Source organism: Narcine bancroftii, chromosome 5 (genome assembly GCF_036971445.1).
Source record: "Narcine bancroftii isolate sNarBan1 chromosome 5, sNarBan1.hap1, whole genome shotgun sequence".
Taxonomy (NCBI): domain Eukaryota; kingdom Metazoa; phylum Chordata; class Chondrichthyes; order Torpediniformes; family Narcinidae; genus Narcine; species Narcine bancroftii.
In genome coordinates, this window is record NC_091473.1 from 84,214,912 (window position 1) to 84,234,999 (window position 20,088).

At 38.2% G+C, this 20,088-nt stretch overlaps 1 protein-coding gene and 1 long non-coding RNA gene across 2 annotated transcripts in view; one reads left to right on the top strand and one right to left on the bottom strand.

Annotated features, from left to right (window-relative positions):
* Positions 1–17,540, top strand: part of LOC138763655 (uncharacterized) — a 70,560-nt gene extending 53,020 nt beyond the window's left edge. Inside the window, exon 3 of the long non-coding RNA XR_011357702.1 lies at positions 13,558–17,540. This is a non-coding gene — a long non-coding RNA (uncharacterized lncRNA). The remainder of the gene's footprint in view (positions 1–13,557) is intronic.
* The window catches only part of LOC138763648 (protein Niban 1-like), a 145,050-nt gene that overhangs the window by 31,762 nt on the left and 93,200 nt on the right, over positions 1–20,088 (bottom strand). The window contains exons 6-8 of the mRNA XM_069938166.1: positions 6,290–6,405; positions 4,602–4,706; positions 3,386–3,548 (exon numbers count right to left, since the gene is read on the bottom strand). Coding sequence (XP_069794267.1) covers positions 3,386–3,548; positions 4,602–4,706; positions 6,290–6,405 — 384 coding nt within the window. The remainder of the gene's footprint in view (positions 1–3,385; positions 3,549–4,601; positions 4,707–6,289; positions 6,406–20,088) is intronic.

Here is a 20,088-nt window from a genome sequence, read left to right on the forward strand (position 1 = left end):
TTACTCTGTGCAGTGACACAGAGACCCTGATTTGAAAGGGGAACACAGGGAAGTTCATCTCAGTGATGTATTTCTTACTCCAAACAGAAGGCCCTAAACTGGGCCTTCACAAATCAAGGCAAAGGTACTTATGAACAATGATTGACGAGTGGTGCTGGTCAGACCTGTATGGGGAAGGCAGGGCAGCAAGATACACAGATCCACATTATACAGTATGACCGCGATTATTAAGGTGTGGTATAGGCTGGTGCAGTATAACTTTTTCCACCAGCTATATTTGGCACCACGAAAATTGAATGAGGCTAAACCAGAAATTTCAGACCAATGTTTCAGATGTGCCATTGTGACAAGAACCTTTGTACAAGCCCTAGAAAAAAAAATCATAGGTAAAGAATTCCCCCAGGACCCAGAACTGTTCCTATTGGGAAATATGATGGACATAAGGCTTAAGATGAAGCTGTCCAAATTCCAAATCCAATTTATAATGATCACAATGGCAGTGGCCTGGAAGTGCATAGCAGTTACCTGGAAATCTGACTCTCATTTGGGCATTGCACACTGGAATGCGGAAATTACTTATAACTTAAGAAAAAAATATTAAATTTTTCTAAAAATTTGGCTACCATATTTAAATTTTATAGGACCACATTTATAGTGTGCATCTGTGTATCTCGCCGCCCTCCCCCATCCATCCTTCTACAGAGGGAGGGTGGGGTCCAATCCAACTTAATCAAGTAAAGTCAAGAAAAATGTAACAGCCTAGGTGCTGGCCTTTGGGCTGTGACAAATCCCTGATGTGTTCCCAACCTTTGTTGTAAGTGTCTTGAATATTGTATGTTGAGTGTGAGGGAGGGGGGAAGGTTGGAAATGGCTCGGATTCAACAGCAAATTTTGTATATAATGGATAACTGTAATTTGTGATTGATTACTGGAAATTGTTTGAATTTGACTTTGAAAGTCTATAAATAAAATATTTTAAAAAGTACCATTAAAAAAAATGGTTTACCTGAGACAATTTCAAAACCAAATTTAGAAATAGCTTTTAAGGCAAAGTTATAATTTTATCATGAATAAATATTCTATAACATTCTAATACATACAACCCCGAGGATCAGTCCCAGAATGAGGTTGAGTGTATAGACAACCTTCTAATACATACAAGGGGATCAGTCCCAGAATGAGGTTGAGTGTATAGACATGCAAATAAAGTTAGATTAGGGGTGAGTAGAAGCAATGAGGGTTGTCAGGAGAACTGGTGAATCAGTTTTAGGATCCTCAGGCCATTAAACAGCAGTAACACAAAAACCCGATAAGGAAGTACTGTACATTCAAATAAGAGCAAAGGATTTGATAGTAGTATCTCCAACCTCGACAAGAAGGATGATGGAAAGCTCTTCACTTGGCTGGATGTGTGCAAGTACAGAAACACATGTAACTCAGCTGTCCAGCACAAATTCCTTGATTGAGATAGAACCCAATCTACCATCACAAACATCCACTTATCACTGGCAAGCCTTGGGTGTAGTTACAAGAACCAATGCCTAGATTTTAAAAATTGCATCCTCCAAACCTGTAACCCAGTGGCTCTTAAGCTTTTTCTTTCCACTCACATTCCACTTTAAGTAATCCCTGTACCATCGGTGCTGGGATTACTTAAGGTGGGATGTGACTGTGAAGGGAAGGTTGAGAATCACTGCTCTAGACCCAATTGTTGCTGAAATATTTTGTTTGAGAAAAATTGTCATTGGCCCATTTCCTTTGGAGTTATGAAACCATGCACATAACAAGTCAATGAGGTATGATTAAAACAGTGGTTTAAAATCTTTTTCTTTCCACCCACATAACACCTTAAGCAATCGCTTATTAATCACAGAGCACCTATGGCATAGGGAACACTTAAAGTGGTATGTCAGTGGAAAGAAAAGGTTAAGAACCACTGCTGTACCAATAGGATGCTACAAAGCAAACTTTTCTCCCAGCCCAACTCCACCCTGACGTGTTGAAAGCATGGATCTGAAGCTCAGGTTCCCAATGGATTGAACTGTTTGTGCAGTTGCAGAGGCTGTAGGAGCACTGGAGGTGAATCCATGGATGTTCAGTGACTCTGAAGGGACTCTCTTTTGCTCCTCTTTCTCTTACTGTAGGGGGCGCCGGGCAACGCTAATGGCAATTTTTTTTTGTCTGCTTTACGGTAGGTAGTAGGCAATTTCGTGTGTTATTACATGTTCTGTACTATTACATGACAATAAAAGGAATTTTGATTTCCTTAAGCAACAGTGAGTAAAAATCCTGTTACTCTAGCACCAAGAAAGTACCCTCACCAAAAAGGGTGCAGCTGGTCTTTTCCATCAACTTGAGGGCATTTCAGGATGCACAAAAGAGTCTGATGAACTCCACGGAGATTTAATCCTGTTAATTCTCAGTTCTGCATTTCTTAGTTTACTGAAAATGTTCATCATAGACAGGTGAGAGTTCTGGATCCTGCCCCTCTCCACAAGAGTCTGTGGAAAACAGAATCTAATCCTACCTTTATCTAACCTGGTTGCATTTCGAGTCAAGCAAGAAAAGTAACATGGAGACCTTGTGCTGGTTTAGACAAATCTGCCATCTCTGAGGCAAAGTCTGCCAGGCTATTGAGCTCAGTGATCCAACCCTTTGACAATCAGGGGTACAGTGCTGTCGGAGCTCTCTGGAGTGCCGTTCCAGCACCTCATCACTCCAGGCACCTCTCCCTCACTGAGCACTAATATGGAAATATGTTTCTTCCACGACTGGTCAGCCTCCTTTCTTGTCCTACTATTCGCTCTCAATTATATAATGCCAAATACAACATGGCAGCCACCAAGGCTCCGGCACCTAAAAAATTAGCACTGCTCCCCTGTTGTTAATGAAATAGAAAATAATAATAATGGTCATGGGGAAGGCTATTGCTCTCCTGGAGTGGTCACTATCAAGTTAGATGAGGGCTGTATAGATTTTTGCTGTTCTTATATACCCAAATTATTACTGATATCTGATTTAGGAAATTCAATTGATTGAGAAGAGATAAGAAAGAGACAATCCAGTCTTCTGTGTTTAGTATTAATTATCTTAGTACATTAATGTGAGTAAAGAGCAGGTGTTCACTGATCAGATTTATGAAAGGTTCTGTCTAAAGGCTGATCCATCCTCAGTCAGCACTGTGAATGCAGAAGATCACAAATATGACATTGGCTTTCAAGGTTTCATTCATGTTTTTTGAGTTCTGCTTTATGGTCAGTGAGAAATGTCAAGTTTTTGTTCCACTTTGCATTTGGTTCTCATCTTCCTTCATCAAATTGGGTGTGCTGGAAAGACTGCACATCACCTACAGTAAACAGCTGAAATGCTGTGTAGAAATGATTACCTTTAAGTTTTCCAGCCGTGAACTCCTTTGAAGAGATGATTTGATCCATATCAGAACGAATTATCCCCTCCATTTCCTTGCTGGATTTTTTGCATTCATCAAATAGGGTCTGCAAACCTTCACTAAGTTGGGTTTGTACTAAATTGTAAACCTCTTCCACAATCTATAAAAAAAAACCAACAAAGTTTATTCACCATATTATCAAAAACATCCAAGATGCATGTGTTATTATGTGGAATCATGGCATGGTTAGCGCAATGCCTTTACAGTGCCAGCAATCGGGACTGGACTGGGTTCGAATCCCACGCTGTCTGTAGGGAGTTTGTATATTCTCCCTGTGTCTGCATGGATTTTCTCCGGGGACTCTGGTTTCCTCCCACTCTTCAAAAATGTATTGGGGGTGCAGGTTAATGGGGGTAAATTGGGTGGCATGGACTTGTGGGCCGAAATGACCTGGTACCATGCTGTATATCTAAATAAATAAAAATAAATATAAGGTTGAATGCACAGGATCGATTGATGTTCGAATGAAATGTTTCCTGAGCATATAATAAAATATGTCGGTGGCTCACACAGCTAGATTGCCATGGGTCACACATGTAAATGTGAATGTTGGCAGGCTGCATGTAACTACAACTCAATCCACATCGCTGTTCATATAAAACATTAAAATTGCTGGGCATCTTATTTCAAATAGTTCAAATGCTTAGAAATTAAAAATTACCTGTAGAAGCCAAAAATCTGAAATAAAAACAAAGTTCTGGAAACACCCAGCAAATCAGGTGATTCCTGTGGGACATTATGTAACGAGACAATAAATTCAAGTCCCATTCAGGATTACTCCCGTAGTCGTGGCCAATCCCTCACTCAACATCACAAAAAGCGCAGCTTTCTTTGCAAAAATTGATTGCTGCAATTTGTACACAAGAACCAAGACCATTTTAATTGGTAGCAAAAGTGCTTTGGAGTGCAGAGGCTGAAAGGCACAAATAAAATGCCAATTCAGCCCACTAACACAACATAAAGTCTTGGACCTGTTCGCAGCAGTTTCATCTGCCATAATAATAATTTTAAAAAACCATCTCACTTTTTGCTGAAAATAAACTGTAACTGTTAGGACATGGCTAAAAGTTTGCTATTTAATTTGTTGACATTGAGTTCACACAGTCCATTTAAGCAGATCCCGGTACTGTGAAGAATTTGATTTGGTACATACACCAAACCAGGCTTTTTTCTTTTCATTCTTTTTCCCCTTCAGTTTTGGCCAAAGGTCACTCTGCAGGGAAGGCAACAATTCTTCCATCACCAGATTGCTCAGGATCTGTAGGAGGAAGTCATAAGTTGATTGTTCAGTTGACAGTTTTGTTCATTTGGTTGTTATTCATTCTTTGTCAAGAACGGACTAGAGGGGCCGAGATGGCCTGTTTCCGCACTTTAATTGTTATATGGTTAACTATTAGTAGACCCTAAAGAACTGCATAAAGAAGGGTGTACTGTTGCTTAACAATTTCACCACATAAGTCTTCAAAGCAAGAAGTGGCCTCAGAAACCGAATAATAACTCTACAAGTGATGCTGAGAGCACAGTGCATTACTTACTAATTTTATTAGTGCAGGTACTGCACCTAGTGCTAGCTGATGAGTGTTAATTTGACACCACTGTCCCTATTACTTCACAATATGATTGATTTTGATTCTTGTGATTGATTTTTATTGTTTCTACCCTTGACTCACGAGACACAGCAATTCACTCTTGAGAATAATGGTGTAGATGTATCAATGCAGGTACCCGTTCAGCCAAAGTCAGCCTCTCCATAACAGCCACAGTAGAGGATGCTCTTGTGCACAATCAGATTTAAATCTCTGGTCAGAACTCAACTTCTTTCATACAGTATCCAATTTAGTTTATTGAATAGCTATCATCAATTAATATCTGGAAGTACCCAAGTGCATCAATGATCAACCAATTATTATTTTTCTGTACTCCAATAGTGTAATATATTTGATGCAGTTTAATCCACACTGGACACTTTTTAAACTTGCATGACTCACCAACCTCACTCCCTTTTTCCTCCACCCATCACACCCACTCTCTCACCAATCCAACTGTGCCTTGAACGTAATATCTTCTGTGCTGATGGAAAATACTATCCAAATCCCCGAGAGCCTCTCTGTCCATCAGCTTGTACTAACCTGCTCTATCAATCTGTTTCTCTCCAACCAAGACTGAGATTCAGGCCTGACCTACCATGAGCTCATCACTACCAAGACCAAGATTCAGGTTGCTTGCATTTAGCCCTCCTATCAGTGTCAGGCTGGGAAGGGAATACAATCTCTCCAGAGGACAAATATCCCATAACATCCTCAGTAAAGAAAGAGATCTCACAATCAAATTTCTGTCTTCCTCCCATTGCCACCATTCACATACACATTCGCTCTTTCCTTTCATAAACCTCCAGACTGGCAGCACTCATATTTGAAAATACAAAAGGAGCATGAAAATGCAGACTGATGCATTGTCGAAATGGATTTCAACCCTTGCACAGTTGCGAATAGCAACCATTCCTACAATTTTCAAAGGTGCACGATGGTAGGCATTTCCCCACACACCCTATACCACAATTTGACCTACATACTGCCACATGATCACCACTTTGGACCGCCAAGGCCAGGAGCTCACACAGTATAGGCCCTTTGACCAACTCTGACAACTGCCAAGTATTTCCCTAATGCAAAACCCTCCATTTTTCTCAAAAGATCCATGAAACACGACATTACTTCGTATCTCATCATTATTTCTGCCAATTTGTTGACCATATCATTGTTTCACTGTGGCCACACCTGAAGTTCTAAGGAATATGGTTAATGAGATCTGACCAGCAGACAATGTCCATGATTAACTTACCAGCACTTCATCACCATGATTCAGTTCCCAGGACCCATAGTGGCCTTTTTCCTGCCTGAAGAATTGAATAGCTTCTGAAAACACTTGGGCTTCCACTGAATTTTGGTTTGCAAATTCTGAATAAAAATAATAGATTATAATGAGTTTATTATCACATATTGCACAATTTATCTATGCACCAAAATACTTATTTGCTGCAACTGAACTTGTAAAGGGGAAAAAACAACCACAATAGCATATATTAAATTAAATTTTAAAAAGGTAATAAATATGAAAGATAGATAGAAAATATTCACATTTATCGTAGTGCAAGATATAAAAGTGACATTGCAATAGTGGAGAAAGTCCATTTTATGGTGTCTGAGCAGTCTATGCTAAGTGTTACAAGGGGAGATTCAAGAGCCTGGAAAGAGCTATTGGAAAGAAACCATTTTTGAACCTAGTGGTGTTGGTCTTCAGATTTCTGTTCCTTCTACCCAAAGATTGCAGTGAGATGAGGTAATGACCAGGGCACTCTGTGACAGATTATGTTATATTTTATATTGTACATAGATATGTTTTAAAGGAGATAAATTGTGGCAGGGTTTTAGAGTTAGGTCACACACAGATACGGACACTTCAAAACAGAGCTCATTTAAAATGCCAGAGCTCTGCTCAAGCCAGACAGTCCAGGCTTTCCAAAAACTTTGAAGAATGCCTATAAGGACTTCATAAGTAGGTGTTAATTGGACATGCTATGGAGTAATGGATTATTGCTTTTGAAAGCAACAGATGAATGAACTCGGAAGATTAGATCTGGAGCCGCAGTCTGTCTGAGTGCAGTTGGCTGTTCTAAGAGGGTCATGTGGTTTTTCTCTGAGTGGGAGAGAGAGGGGAAATTGAGTTCTGCAGTTTTACAGTTCAGCAGCTGGGACTGGAACATGACAAGCTGGCAAGCTTATGGAAAAATCCCATTTTGAAGACGGGCTGTGAGTTCTTAGTTCAGCCTGGTCAAAGCCCTTGTGGTCCATACAAGAAGAGCTGGCTGGTTATATAATGTTTCACTTGAAATAAAGGAAACAAAAAGGAACTCTGTGATGACCTGAAAGAAAGAGGTTATCTGGAAAACCCTGATGGGGCAAGTTCCTTTGGCAAAACACTGACATGGCTGATTGAAAGGAATCAGTTTCTGTTCAACAAGCAACAAATCTCTCTCTGAAAACCGACAAGAACTTTCCTGAGAGATAACCATTTACCTTTCAAGCACCAACACCTGGTAAAGTTCATAAACATTAAATTCTGTGCACAGTCTAAGAATTGCCTGCAACCAGTGTACTTGGAGGAGTGAGAAGTGAGATTGGACTATGAACTTTTCTGAACTTACACACACATTACATACACGTGCGCTTAAAATTAGAAGGGGTTAAGTTAATAGTAATAAGTTAAAGTTTGATCCTGTTTTCATTTTAAAAGATAATTAGAAGTAACTTTTGTTTAAGTAACCATTTGTCTTGGTGAATTTCTATTGCTGCTGGGTTTTGGGGTCCTCTGGGCTCGTAACAGCTCAAAGGAACATGATTAATGTCATTTGATAAATATTTCTATCCTTAGGCAGCATGAATTATGCAGTTCAGCAATTCACCATTAGACTATGACAGAAGTGGGTGTCAGATGAGCTCAGCATCATGCTACTGTTTCGTATTTCTTGTTCCCCTCATTCATTCTGATCTTCTATGCTGTTTGAGGTCTGCACAATCAATGTGTGTCCCAAAGGTGGTTTAGTTTTCTCTCACATACCAAAATCTGTTGGTTAGTTAGTTAACTGTCTATTGTAAATTACCCCTGGTTGAGATGACTGGTCAGAGAATTGGTGGGGGTGGGGAAACATGGGGTGTTGCTGGGTGCCTAATCTTTGGCTTGGCTTCGCGGACGAAGATTTATGGAGGGGGTAAAAAGTCCACGTCAGCTGCAGGCTCGTTTGTGGCTGACAAGTCCGATGCGGGACTTAATAAAAGTCTAATAAAAGGTAATTTACAGGTAAATAAATGGGGGAAAGAAATGGATGGGACAGAAATGATAGAAATTTATTTTTTTAAGTGATCATTGTGATTGGATAAAGTGCTCAGCTGAAGAATACAGGATCTATGTACACGGACTTAATTATGCAGGTAATATTGTAACAATATTTGGGGTTTAGATTTAGAGTCACACATTCTCACATTTTAAAACAGATCTTATTTGAAGCCTGAAGAATTCATATTGCAGGATCTCTGGAGAATGTAAGCACCTTTCACAAGTAGGTGTTAATTGAACTGACTTGAACATTGTCTTGTTGGAGTCATGCTGTCTATCAGTACCTTTTCTGCAAAGTGCTCATAGAAAAGTCACTCCTGGATTTTGTTTATCTAACAACAGATGGGAGGGAGCAGAAGAAAGATCTCCTGTTGTTTTGTTCAGGAAGGTGTGGGTTTTGCAAAGCATGAGTCACATGCTCTCTTTGGAGTTTCATTTGGAAGAGAGAAAGAGTTGAGTTAACAGCTCAGTCAGTCAGTGTGTGGGACACTGACAAGTAAATGAAAAGTGAAATCCAGGGAAAACTGTTTGAAACTGATGAAAGCAAGTTCCAGAGCAGTAGATGGCTGGGAGTGCTATCTGTCTGATGTTTCTCTTGAAATAGAGAAAGGAATGGAACTCTGTGGTAGCTTGAAGAAAGAGCTTACCATCTAGAAAACCCTGATGGGGCAAGTTTCATCAGTGAGACCCTGAGGTGACTAGTGGTGGTACCTCAGTTGTGGAAATCCTGGAGCAACAAATATCTCTCTCTGCAAACCCCACAAGAATCTTCCTGAGCGGTAATCATTTACCTTTCAAGCGCCAAGCCTAGTGAATTTTATACATGTTAAATTCTATGCACAGTATGGTGATTGCTTGCAACCAGAGAACTTGGAAGAAAGAGAAGTGAGTTTGAACTGTGAACCAAAGAACTTTTCTTGAATTTACACACACATTGCATACACGTGCGCTTAGAATTAGAAGGGGGTTAATTTGGGTTAGTTAAGTATAGAGTTAAGTTAATGTTTGATTCTATTTTCATGTTTGAAGTTGATTAAAAATAACTTTTGTTTTGAAAACCACTTGTCTTTGTGAATGTCTATTGCTGCTGGGTTTTGGAGTCCTTTGGGATCGTAACAATATTAAACAAGATGAAATTACTATTTGTGGTCTGCCCATATAAAGAAGAATGTCATCTATCACCCAGGAGAATGTCATCTATCACCCAGGAAACATTTTTAACTTTGTATGTCAAGGTAACTCAGAAACAATAAACAGCATTTAGTGTCACAAGTTGATATCACCTCCTATACACTTTTAACTTCAGAACCTCTTCAATTTGAAACTGAAAATTTAACATAACACAGGTATTTTAAACTTTTAAACTCAGTACATATGAAATGCTGTAAAAACTTGTTTATTTAAAAATTTTCACTGTGTGTTTATGCAGAATAATCCAAAGGAGATTTTAAGATTAAATCAGCAGTATGATCTCTTCATCTATGTAACGATAGAGTGCTAGCGATCCTCCTGGTAATAACTGATGGACGAGCAGAACCGTGGCAGAAAGTTGGGACTGATCTGTTCCACTTAGATAGATAATCAATAACCAGGAAGTAATTATTTCTATCAAAACACCCCGAGATTGCGCTGCTTCCTAATATGTCTGCTGCTTGTGTGATCAAATATATGACATCAATCTTTGCAAGACAAAGAATTACCCAAATTGTCTACAGTGACTATGGACCATGCTACAGCTGTAGAGATTTCCAGAACCTTGCAGAAGAGTATGATTTTTGACATGTGACTTCAAGTCCTCTGCATCCACAGTCAAACCGTAAACCAGAGAAAAGAGTTCACACAGTTAAACAGTTGCTCAAGAAAGCACAAGACAGTGGTTCAGATCCTTATCTAGCTCTGAGCTTCACCACTTGAACATAGCATGTCACCTGCTGAGCTTCTGATGGGATGTAGATTATGCACCACACTTCTCTACACTTGCAGACCCAAATAAGAACAGAGATGCCGAAGATGTTGAATGGAAGCAAAAGTGTCTGCAATAGAGACAAAAAGCAAACTATGACAAGTCAGCAAGAAGCTTACAGCCACTGGCACAACATTACACAGTGAGACTCTTGAGATTCCAACACCTGGGACAGGAAGGCCACTGTTCTGGAGGAAGTAAATCCAAGATCCTACACAGTCAGAACAAAAGACAGTCAAATACTGAGAAGGAATCAAAAGAGCCTGCTGAAAAATGCAAGAGACACTGCAGGAACAGACACTGCAGGCAATCCAGCCTATACAGCAACAGAGGAACCCCACCAATGTTAGACAGTAGTGTGTCAGCAGAGCTGACACAAGTACCCGTGTTAAGAAGATTCACGCATGTTATCAAAGCTCCTGACAGACTGAATCTCTAAAAGAAAAAGAAATGCACACTTAAAAAATTGTGCTGCTGATGTTTGTGTTTACATTTGTGTTGAATTTTAAATTGAAATTAATACTGTATTAGTGTGTCATGTTGTTAGATTAAAAATCTCAAGAAAAGGAAATGTAATGATAGATTGCTAGTGATCCTCCTGACCACTCGAGGAAGTCAGAGACTCATTTTTGGCAGCTTGGGTTGGATTCAAGATGGATGCCACCACACGTTCTTGATCTATAGCTAATAAATTATAGTTGTTTTAAAAGAACCCAAGTTTCTTTGTTACGATAAGAAGAAACGTAAGTCTATATTTTTCACAAATTGTGAGTGTTCACTTTTATGTATTCACAGACTGTTTGGAATAGGAAAGGGAATGGTTATTCCAAATTAGAATAAATATACTTCCTCTCACACTAATGTTCTGTACATTCACACAAAGTATAATTGGGAATACACCCACAACACAGCAACACTGAGCCCAACTCATCCTCACTGTTTTTTATGTTTCAGACAAAGAAATTTTCTCCCATTTCATTGCACCCCATCAGCAGAACCATCAATGCAACTATTCTTGGAAACATTTGTTAATTAAATAGCATTACATGATTCTCATTCTGGTTTAGTAAAACAAAAATGTAATTCAGATATTGATTGTCTTTGGCTTGGCTTCGCGGACGAAGATTTATGGAGGGGGTAAAAAGTCCACGTCAGCTGCAGGCTCGTTTGTGGCTGACCAGTCCGATGCGGGACAGGCAGACACGATTGCAGCGGTTGCAAGGGAAAATTGGTTGGTTGGGGTTGGGTGTTGGGTTTTTCCTCCTTTGCCTTTTGTCAGCAAGAACATATGTTAGAGGGGGGGCATTAGCGAGTTAGAGGGGGGGCATTAGCGAGTTAGAGGGGGGCTTGGGGGGTGTGTGCTGGTGGGATCTGACCTGGGGCTGGAGTTCAATCTGCCCCCTCCCCCCCTCCCCTCACCGTGTGAATGGTTCACCCACTGGGGTAGCCAAGGCACTGGAGTTGATACAGAAGAGCCTCAATGGCAGCTGGCATAACTGGTGCCTTTAATGTTCATGAAATGGTATCAAAAGTAGACTGTCTCACATGCAAAAATCCTTTATCTCAAATCCACATTATAGAACACTTATCACTCCCAGGCAGTACAATCTTAATGTCAGAAACGTACAAAACTCAGGCAAAACTTGTAGCAATGTCCCAGGATCATAACAGCCAGCAATGTCCCACTATAACACCACTCCTACAAACCTAATTGGGTGCACAACTTCCAGCCAAGTGTACTTGCGAAGAACAGAATCAGAATCTGAATTTATTGTCATGAGTAAGTCACAAAATTTGTTGGTTTGCAGCAGCAATCACAGTCCAAACATTCATATAAACCACCTTATAACAATAAATAAAAGTAGTGCACGAAAAGTCAAAAGAAGGCAGGGTCCACGCAAGAACATATGTTAGAGGGGGGGCATTAGCGAGTTAGAGGGGGGCTTGGGGGGTGTGTGCTGGTGGGATCTGACCTGGGGCTGGAGTTCAATCTGCCCCCTCCCCCCCCCCCCTCACCATGTGAATGGTTCACCCACTGGGGTAGCCAAGGCACTGGAGTTGATACAGAAGAGCCTCAATGGCAGCTGGCATAACTGGTGCCTTTATCAGCCCTGGGAGATAAGTGCTGCTGCAACATGAATCAGTGGAGAAGGAAGCACAAGACCATAACAGAAACAGAAAGTGATAGTGACAACAGTGAAGAACAACAAATGCCTGCTAAAGGTAAAAAGTCAACCGAATCAAAAAAGGGAAGAGTACACTTGATGATCTAATGGAAGAATCGAAGAATGCAAATAAATGAATGAAAAAGTAGTATACTTTCATAAAAAATCTGCAACTTTCTATGGGTAAAATGAATGAAGGAATTAAGACTGTAGAAGAAGTGGAAGATGTAAAGGGAAGAGTGGGAAATGTAGAGAAGGATTCAGATACATTGGCTGTCGAGAAAGATAAAATTTGGGAAAAGATGGATGCACTGGAAAATTTTAGCAGAAGAAACAACATTAAAATTGTTGGACTCAAGGAAGGCACTGAATGTCAAGATCCTATTAATGTTTTCCAAGAATGGATACCTAAAGTCCTGGGAGAGGATAAATTTGGACAGAATATTTAAATTGAAAGGGCACATGGAGTCCTTATACCATGACCAACATCAGTCCAAAATCCATGGTCTATATTGATCAAGTTCTTAAGACATCAGAATAGAGAAAAGATACAGAATGTAGCGGTGGAAGGAACAAAAGAAAGAGGTGGTCTACTTGAGTTGAAGGAAGAAGAGTATTGTTTTATTCAGATATAAGTGCAGCATTACTGGAACAAAGACGAAAATTTAATCCGGTTAAAAGCTCCCTCTGGCAGAAAGGATCTAGATTTGTGATGTGCCATCCAGAAACTTTAAAGATTATTTTGCCAAAGAGATTTTTTTTCAGACTATGAACAATTTGTGGAAACATTGCTGAATATTAGACTGCAAGGATGATTAATTAAAGATAATGCTGTGGTTTTTCTATTTTTATGTTCAGATACAACTCTTGTATACAAAAAAATGATTAATTGCTATATGGTGAATATCCTGGGGGGTGGGGTTAGGAGATAATGAGGGATTGATTTCTATTGTACCATACATACTTGCCATAACCTATACAATGGAGGGGGGTAGTGTTGGATACTATATGGGGGGGGGGGTAATTTTAATTTGTTATGATTGCTATATATGCTTTAACTATATTCTTTTCCTTTCTTTTCTGCTTAGACTGCTGGAAGATGTGGCCCCATCGCGAGCAACTTATTGGAGGAGACGCGTGGGGAGAGGCAAAGGGGGAACATGTACACATTGTGAAATACCTCTATAGAGATGAATAATGCAGTTTATTAATATTAAGTTGTAATATTAAAGGGTTAAATGGGATGATGAGAGAAAGAGAGCATTAACATATATTTAAAAATTGGAGTGGACTTGGCCTTCCTATGGGAAACTCATTTAACTGAGAAAGTATATCCAAAATTAAAAAGATATTGGGTGGGGAAGGTCTTTGCTTCTTCATTTAATTCAAAAGCAAGAGCAGTGGCAATTTTGATGCACAAGTATCTTCCAGTTAGAGTACAAGATGTAGTAATAGATCCTATAGGTCGGTATGTTATGGTGCACTGTCAAATATACTCAGAATCCTAGAACTTTAAGAATGTATATGTGCCAAATATTGATGATGAGAAATTTATTCAAGAAACATTTCTTAATTTAGCAAATGCTTATGAAAATATTTTAGTCGGAGAAGATTTTAATTTTTGTCTGGATCTAGTTTTAGATAAATCAACGCAAGCAGTAATTAGGACAAAAGTGACGAAAGCCACTTTTGATGACAGAGCTAAATTTAGTGGATACCTGGAGAAGAATTCATCCAAGAGAAAAAGATTATTCTTTTATTCAAATAGGCACGATTCCTATTCCAGGATAGATTTATTTTTAATATCAGCTCAATTACAAGGTAGGATTATAGAAGCAAGAATTTTATCAGATCACTCACCTTTGATTATGGCATTTATGATGTCAGATATAAAGAAAAATTGGTCTATTGATGGCATTTTAACTCATCATTGTTGAGAAGGTCAGATTTTCATGATTTTATTAGAAGTCAAATTCAGATATTCTGTGAGACTATCTGCAACTCAACTGTCGATAAATTTATTATGTGGGATGCTTTGAAAGCATATTTAAGAGGACAAATAATGTTATCCTTCAAAGATTAAAAAGGAATATACAAAAGAGGTGGAAAAATTGGAATAAGTAATAACTAAGAAAAAGACCTGCAAATGAAAGGGTCTGAAGAAAAGCATAGATAACTTATTAATAAAAAAACTTGAATATAATACATTACAAACATTTAGAATGGAAAAAGTGATAGCAAGAACTAAACAGAAGTGTTATGAATTTGGTGAAAGAGCCCAAAAAGCCTTTCTTGGCAGTTGAAAGCAGAACAGGTCTCAAGAATGATTAATGCAATAAAAAACAGATACAAATGTGACTAGTTATAAACCTCAAAAAATTAATGAGGCTTGTAGACAGTTTTACTCTAAATTATATTAATCAGAATCTCAAGAAGATGTTAATAAAATATAAGAATTCTTATCACAAATAAGACTTCCAAGATTAAATTTGGAAGGACAGGTATACCTAAATGCTCCCTTTACTCAAAAAGAGGTTAAGGAAGCTTTGAGTTCATTTCAACATAACAAATCTCTGGAAATAAAGAATTTAAAGAGTTGTTAATTCCTCTTTTTGTGGAAGTGTTAGATCAGGCATCTGAAATACATACTCTCCCGTAAACATTTTCAATGGCAGTTATTAATGTGATATCAAAAAAAGATAGGGAGCTGCTGAAATTGTCATCTTATAGACCAATTTCATTATTAAATTCAGATTAAGATCATTGCCAAAGCCTTGGCAAATAGATTGGCAAAATTCTTGCTGATATTGATCTAGACCAAACAGGCTTTGCGAAAAAGAGACAATCTGCTGATAATGTAAGTAGGCTGATTAGTATAATTCATTAGGTTCAAAAGAGAGGTGATCTGAGTGCCGCTAGATGCAGAAAAAGCATTTGATAGACTGGAGTGGGATTTTTTTATTTAAAGTGATGGAAAAATTTGGATTAGGTCAAGTTTTTACCAATTGGATCAAGGCATTATACAATGAACTAAAAGCTAAAGTGGTGACTAATGGACATATTTCTACAATTTTTTAGTTGTCAAGATTTAGTAGACAAGGATGTCCACTGACTCCAGCTCTATTTATTTTAGCTATAGAACCTCTTGCAGAAGTAATTCATCAAGATCTAGACATTAAGAGGTTCAGGGTTAACTAGGAGGAATATAAAATTAATTTATTTACTAATGATGTATGATATATTTGACAGAATAAGCAAACACGTTACAGAAATTATATTAAAAACTGAAAGATTATGGGAAAGTTTCGGGTTATAAAATAAAAGGAGACTATACTCATTGTCAAAGAGATACCCTATTTAAATGGCTCGCAAATGAGATAAAATACTTAATAATATGTATGAATAATAACTTTTAAAAATTTATACAAATTGTATTACCTTTACTCAAAAAGATTGAAGAAAATTTAGACAGATTGATAACCTTACCCATAACACTAGTGGAAAGAGTGAATTGTATTAAAATGAATATATTTCCAAGAGTACAATATATCTTTCAATCTCTGCCCATACCATTATCTCACATGTTCTTTCAGGAGTTGAATAAATATATCAGAACATTTCTTTGGAAAGATGTAAAGGGTCTCTACAGAAAAATTACTTGGAAATATGAACTGGGAGGCTTACAATTCTCTAACTTTAAAAAAGATTATTGAGTGGCTCTAATAGAATTTCTTACTTTTTTTTGAGCAAGGAGATAAACTGAAGAGCGGGGACAATTGATGTCATTTGAACAATTAAAAAATAAGTATGGAATTCTTAACAACACAATCTTCTGCTATTTTCAAATAAGAGAATATCTAAGGGATAAATGGGAACCAACAATGTTTTTACTAAATTGTAGTGATGTGGAGACTTTGATTCGAAAGGGAAATACAAAGAAATTTACTTAGCAATGTATCTCTTACTTCAAATGGGAACCCCCAAACAGGGGGTTCATGTCCAGGCAGAGATGGGAATCAGACTTAAATGTAAGAATAGATGAGGAAACCTGGTCTGAACTATGTCAGGATAGTATGACTAATACAATAAATGTAAGATATAGATTAGGACAAAATAATTTTTGCATCAATTATATCTCACACCAAAGAAATAAAATAAATTCAGACTTATTAGACTGCAGTGAACTGGGATTCAATGGTAGAATGTTGTGCTGATGGCTGGCCCCGCCTTCCGGCTCCACCTCCATCTGCTCACTTATAACCCTGGTTTCCTGCCTAAACCCAGAACCCTTCTGAAGACTACTGTTAGACCTTACCCTTAGTTATAAGTTAATAAAACCGTTTGTTCTCCCTCCAGTCATGAGAGCTTTTATTCTCGCTACACAGACCAATGTTTTAGATGTGGTGAAGAGGTAGGAACTTTTTTACATTCAACCTGGTTATGTTCTAAAGTGAGACATTTTTTGGGTCGATCTAGAAAATAGAGAAAATTACAGGAATTAAATTTCCACAAAACCCAGAATTATTCTTACTGGGTGATATTACAAGGATAAGATCTAAATTAAGACTATCTAAATATCAAATAAAATTTGTTAAAATTGCATTAGCAGTGGTTAGAAAATATATAGCAGTTGTTTGGAAGTCTGATTCACATCTGGGTATGGCAAGTTGGAATACAGAAATACTTAGTTGTATTTCTCTTGAGAAAATTACCTATAATTTAAGAAATAAGTACAACATACTTTTACAAGTTTGGCATCCATATTTACAATTTTCAGATGTAAATCTTTAGTTGTATTCTGCCTACCCCTCAAGACCTGCAATGATCTTCTCCAAAGAAAATTAAATATAATATAATCCATGGAAGATGTGGTCCATTCTTCTTTCTTTTCTTTTTCTTTATATTTTCTCCTTTTCTTGCTTTTCTTTATATCTACGCTTTTCTTTATATCTACTCTTTTCTGTTGGTTTTTTTCTTGGATAGATGGGAGTTGAGAGGTTGGGGCATATAAGCATTATGGAGTAAATAATGGATTTACATTTATACTTGTAATTTTTAATTTTGTAATTGACTGCATGTGTGGTCAAAATTTTAAAATAAACTATTAAAAATCTAATGTCATTCTCCCCATTTGTGATCTCCCAAAGAAACAAAGTGGCCCACGTGGCACCTCCTGACTGCAAGAGGGGTAGATGGCGCTGAATTTGTCAAGTGTGTTCAAGAAGGATTCCTGACACAGAAGTAATGTGGAGGAAGTTCAGCTGCAGTGTTTTATGTTCTATGTGGTTTGTGCTCATTACAAGACCGGCAAAACAAAAAAGTGATGATGCTTGCATTGGACCATTTTGGTCAGACCATGCTGGTTTAAGGCCCTTCTTTCAGGATGAGTTTCCTGAGATAATGGCTTATATATTAGGTCTCAATGTAGTGCTCTTCTCAGAGCAATGAGAGGCAATATCGATTACTAAGTGACAAAGGGGCAGCTGCAACATTGCACCAGGTATTGGACACAGAAATTCATGTTGTACTTACTTATAGTGCAGACAACACCTTAACAGAGTTTACCACAACTCTGATGATGTCACTTTATATTTTTCAGTACTTCAATTTTCAAGTGAGATAATATGAAAGGTGTTAGTCTGCTGCCCTGTGTTTTAGACAAAGTAGTTCATTACTCCCAGTGACACCAAGCATTTTCTGCAATGCCTCATGAACAGGAAGGGCTACCCTCCTCAATCCCCAGCTATTCGTCAACCATAGAAGAACTCTATTAATCTCAGTTACAGTTTCCTAGGGAATAACTTTTTCACTCTTAGCTGGTCTAACCCGCCCTCTTTAATGGAAGATAATTGCTGGCAAAGAGGAATTCCAACATGCCATACCTATACATTTTCTACCAATGCCAATGCAATTTTAACAAATTCTATTTGATATTTAGATAGTTTCAATTTAGATCTTATCCTTGTAATATCACCCAGTAAGAATAATTCTGGGTTTTGTGGAAATTTAATTCCTGTAATTTTCTCTATGGCTCCTCACACTAAGGAGGACTGCAGAGCTTCAGGAAAAGGAATAATGAGATCCAAATCATCCACAGAACCTCATAGAAAATCCCACAGGCATGCTGGAGACAGGATTCTGCCCAGTTCACAAGTTGGGGGCATTTTACAGTACTCCACAGGATCTTTTTTTTATCAGTCTGTTTCCTCCTTTAGCACTTAACAGTGCAGAACCTTGGCAGATGAAATGTAGAAGGAAGAGTAGGGAAAGTTCTAATGGGAGGTTGCCGGCACACAGCAGTCTCAACTGATGCCAGAACAGGACAACACATCTTCCTATGGAGCTGGTGGTGTGCTCCTTTTCTCAGTCTGCAGAAGATTGCAAAGTATCCACTCAATACCACACCCATACCCCATCCAAAATTATCAACCTCAAATTACTGAAATAGTTTACATTTGAAATCTTTAATTGAACCTTACTTTCAAAAGCTCTTGGCATCCTTTCCCTTCCGCAAGGGAAATGTGTAAATAAAGTTACAATTCCAGTAAAAATCTCCTCTCAGATTTAACACAGAGAACAGACAGAACGGATTTTGGCTTTTGAATGTACCTCAAAAATGTACAAGAGAATTCCACAAAGATGTTTCAAGCACAATATCAATTAAATTCAAACATTCTCCCTTGAACTTATCACCTGTAAAAACCTCAGGCCTTTTCATAAACTTTCAACCAAAATACTAATAGCTTCCATCTGCATTTCATGCTAGATTCCAATCACAACCTTTACTATACAGTTATCTCAATGGTTACTTAACATCTGAGGTATAAAGACCTTCCATTCTTATTACCTACAATCTTGCATTGAAACAAAGTTTAAAATAAATGAAACACTAACTCTGATAACATTAGATCTCATGGTGCACATAATTGCTTGCCTCTATGGAATACATTGATGAGATGTGTTAGCGACAAAGCCATCTCTACATTCATAACATCACCAATGATTGGAAATTGCTGTGATAAAAACTATTTAAAGCATTACAGTTTGTACTGCCAAAGGCCCCAAGAGAGTCCTTAATATTAAAGGCAAGGATTAACATTGAGAATTGTTTTAGACTCCTTGTCAAAAGGTGATTCTTGGTATTGACAGAGGATGACAGATGACTGATAGAGGTGTATATGTTGAAACAATGATGTGTGGATGGCTGGAGGCTTTCTCCCCAAAGGCTGAGTGCTGGTTAAAGTTCAGATGCAAATTCATTAGTAGAAAGTTGCATAAATATAGTAATTCTGATCCCTTAAAGCATAGCCTGTCCAATCTCTCCCCGTAACCAAAGCACAGGCTGTGGATCCCGATATTTAGACAGTACTGCCATTACAAACCTGGACATGCAGCAGGTGGAACTGCAACTAGGTGGCCCAACTCTGCTTTGTGACCTGTCTTTGGGGTACTCTCGACCAGTGATTCTGGCTTCTTGGAGGTGACGCATTTGACCAAGTTCACCACTTGTCTCATCCCTCCATCAGAGCAACCATCAAGCTCATGACAACTAAGTATGTATGGCATGAAAGACGTTGTACAGTGGGCCCAGATGTGTACTCCCACCAGACTTCAGAAAT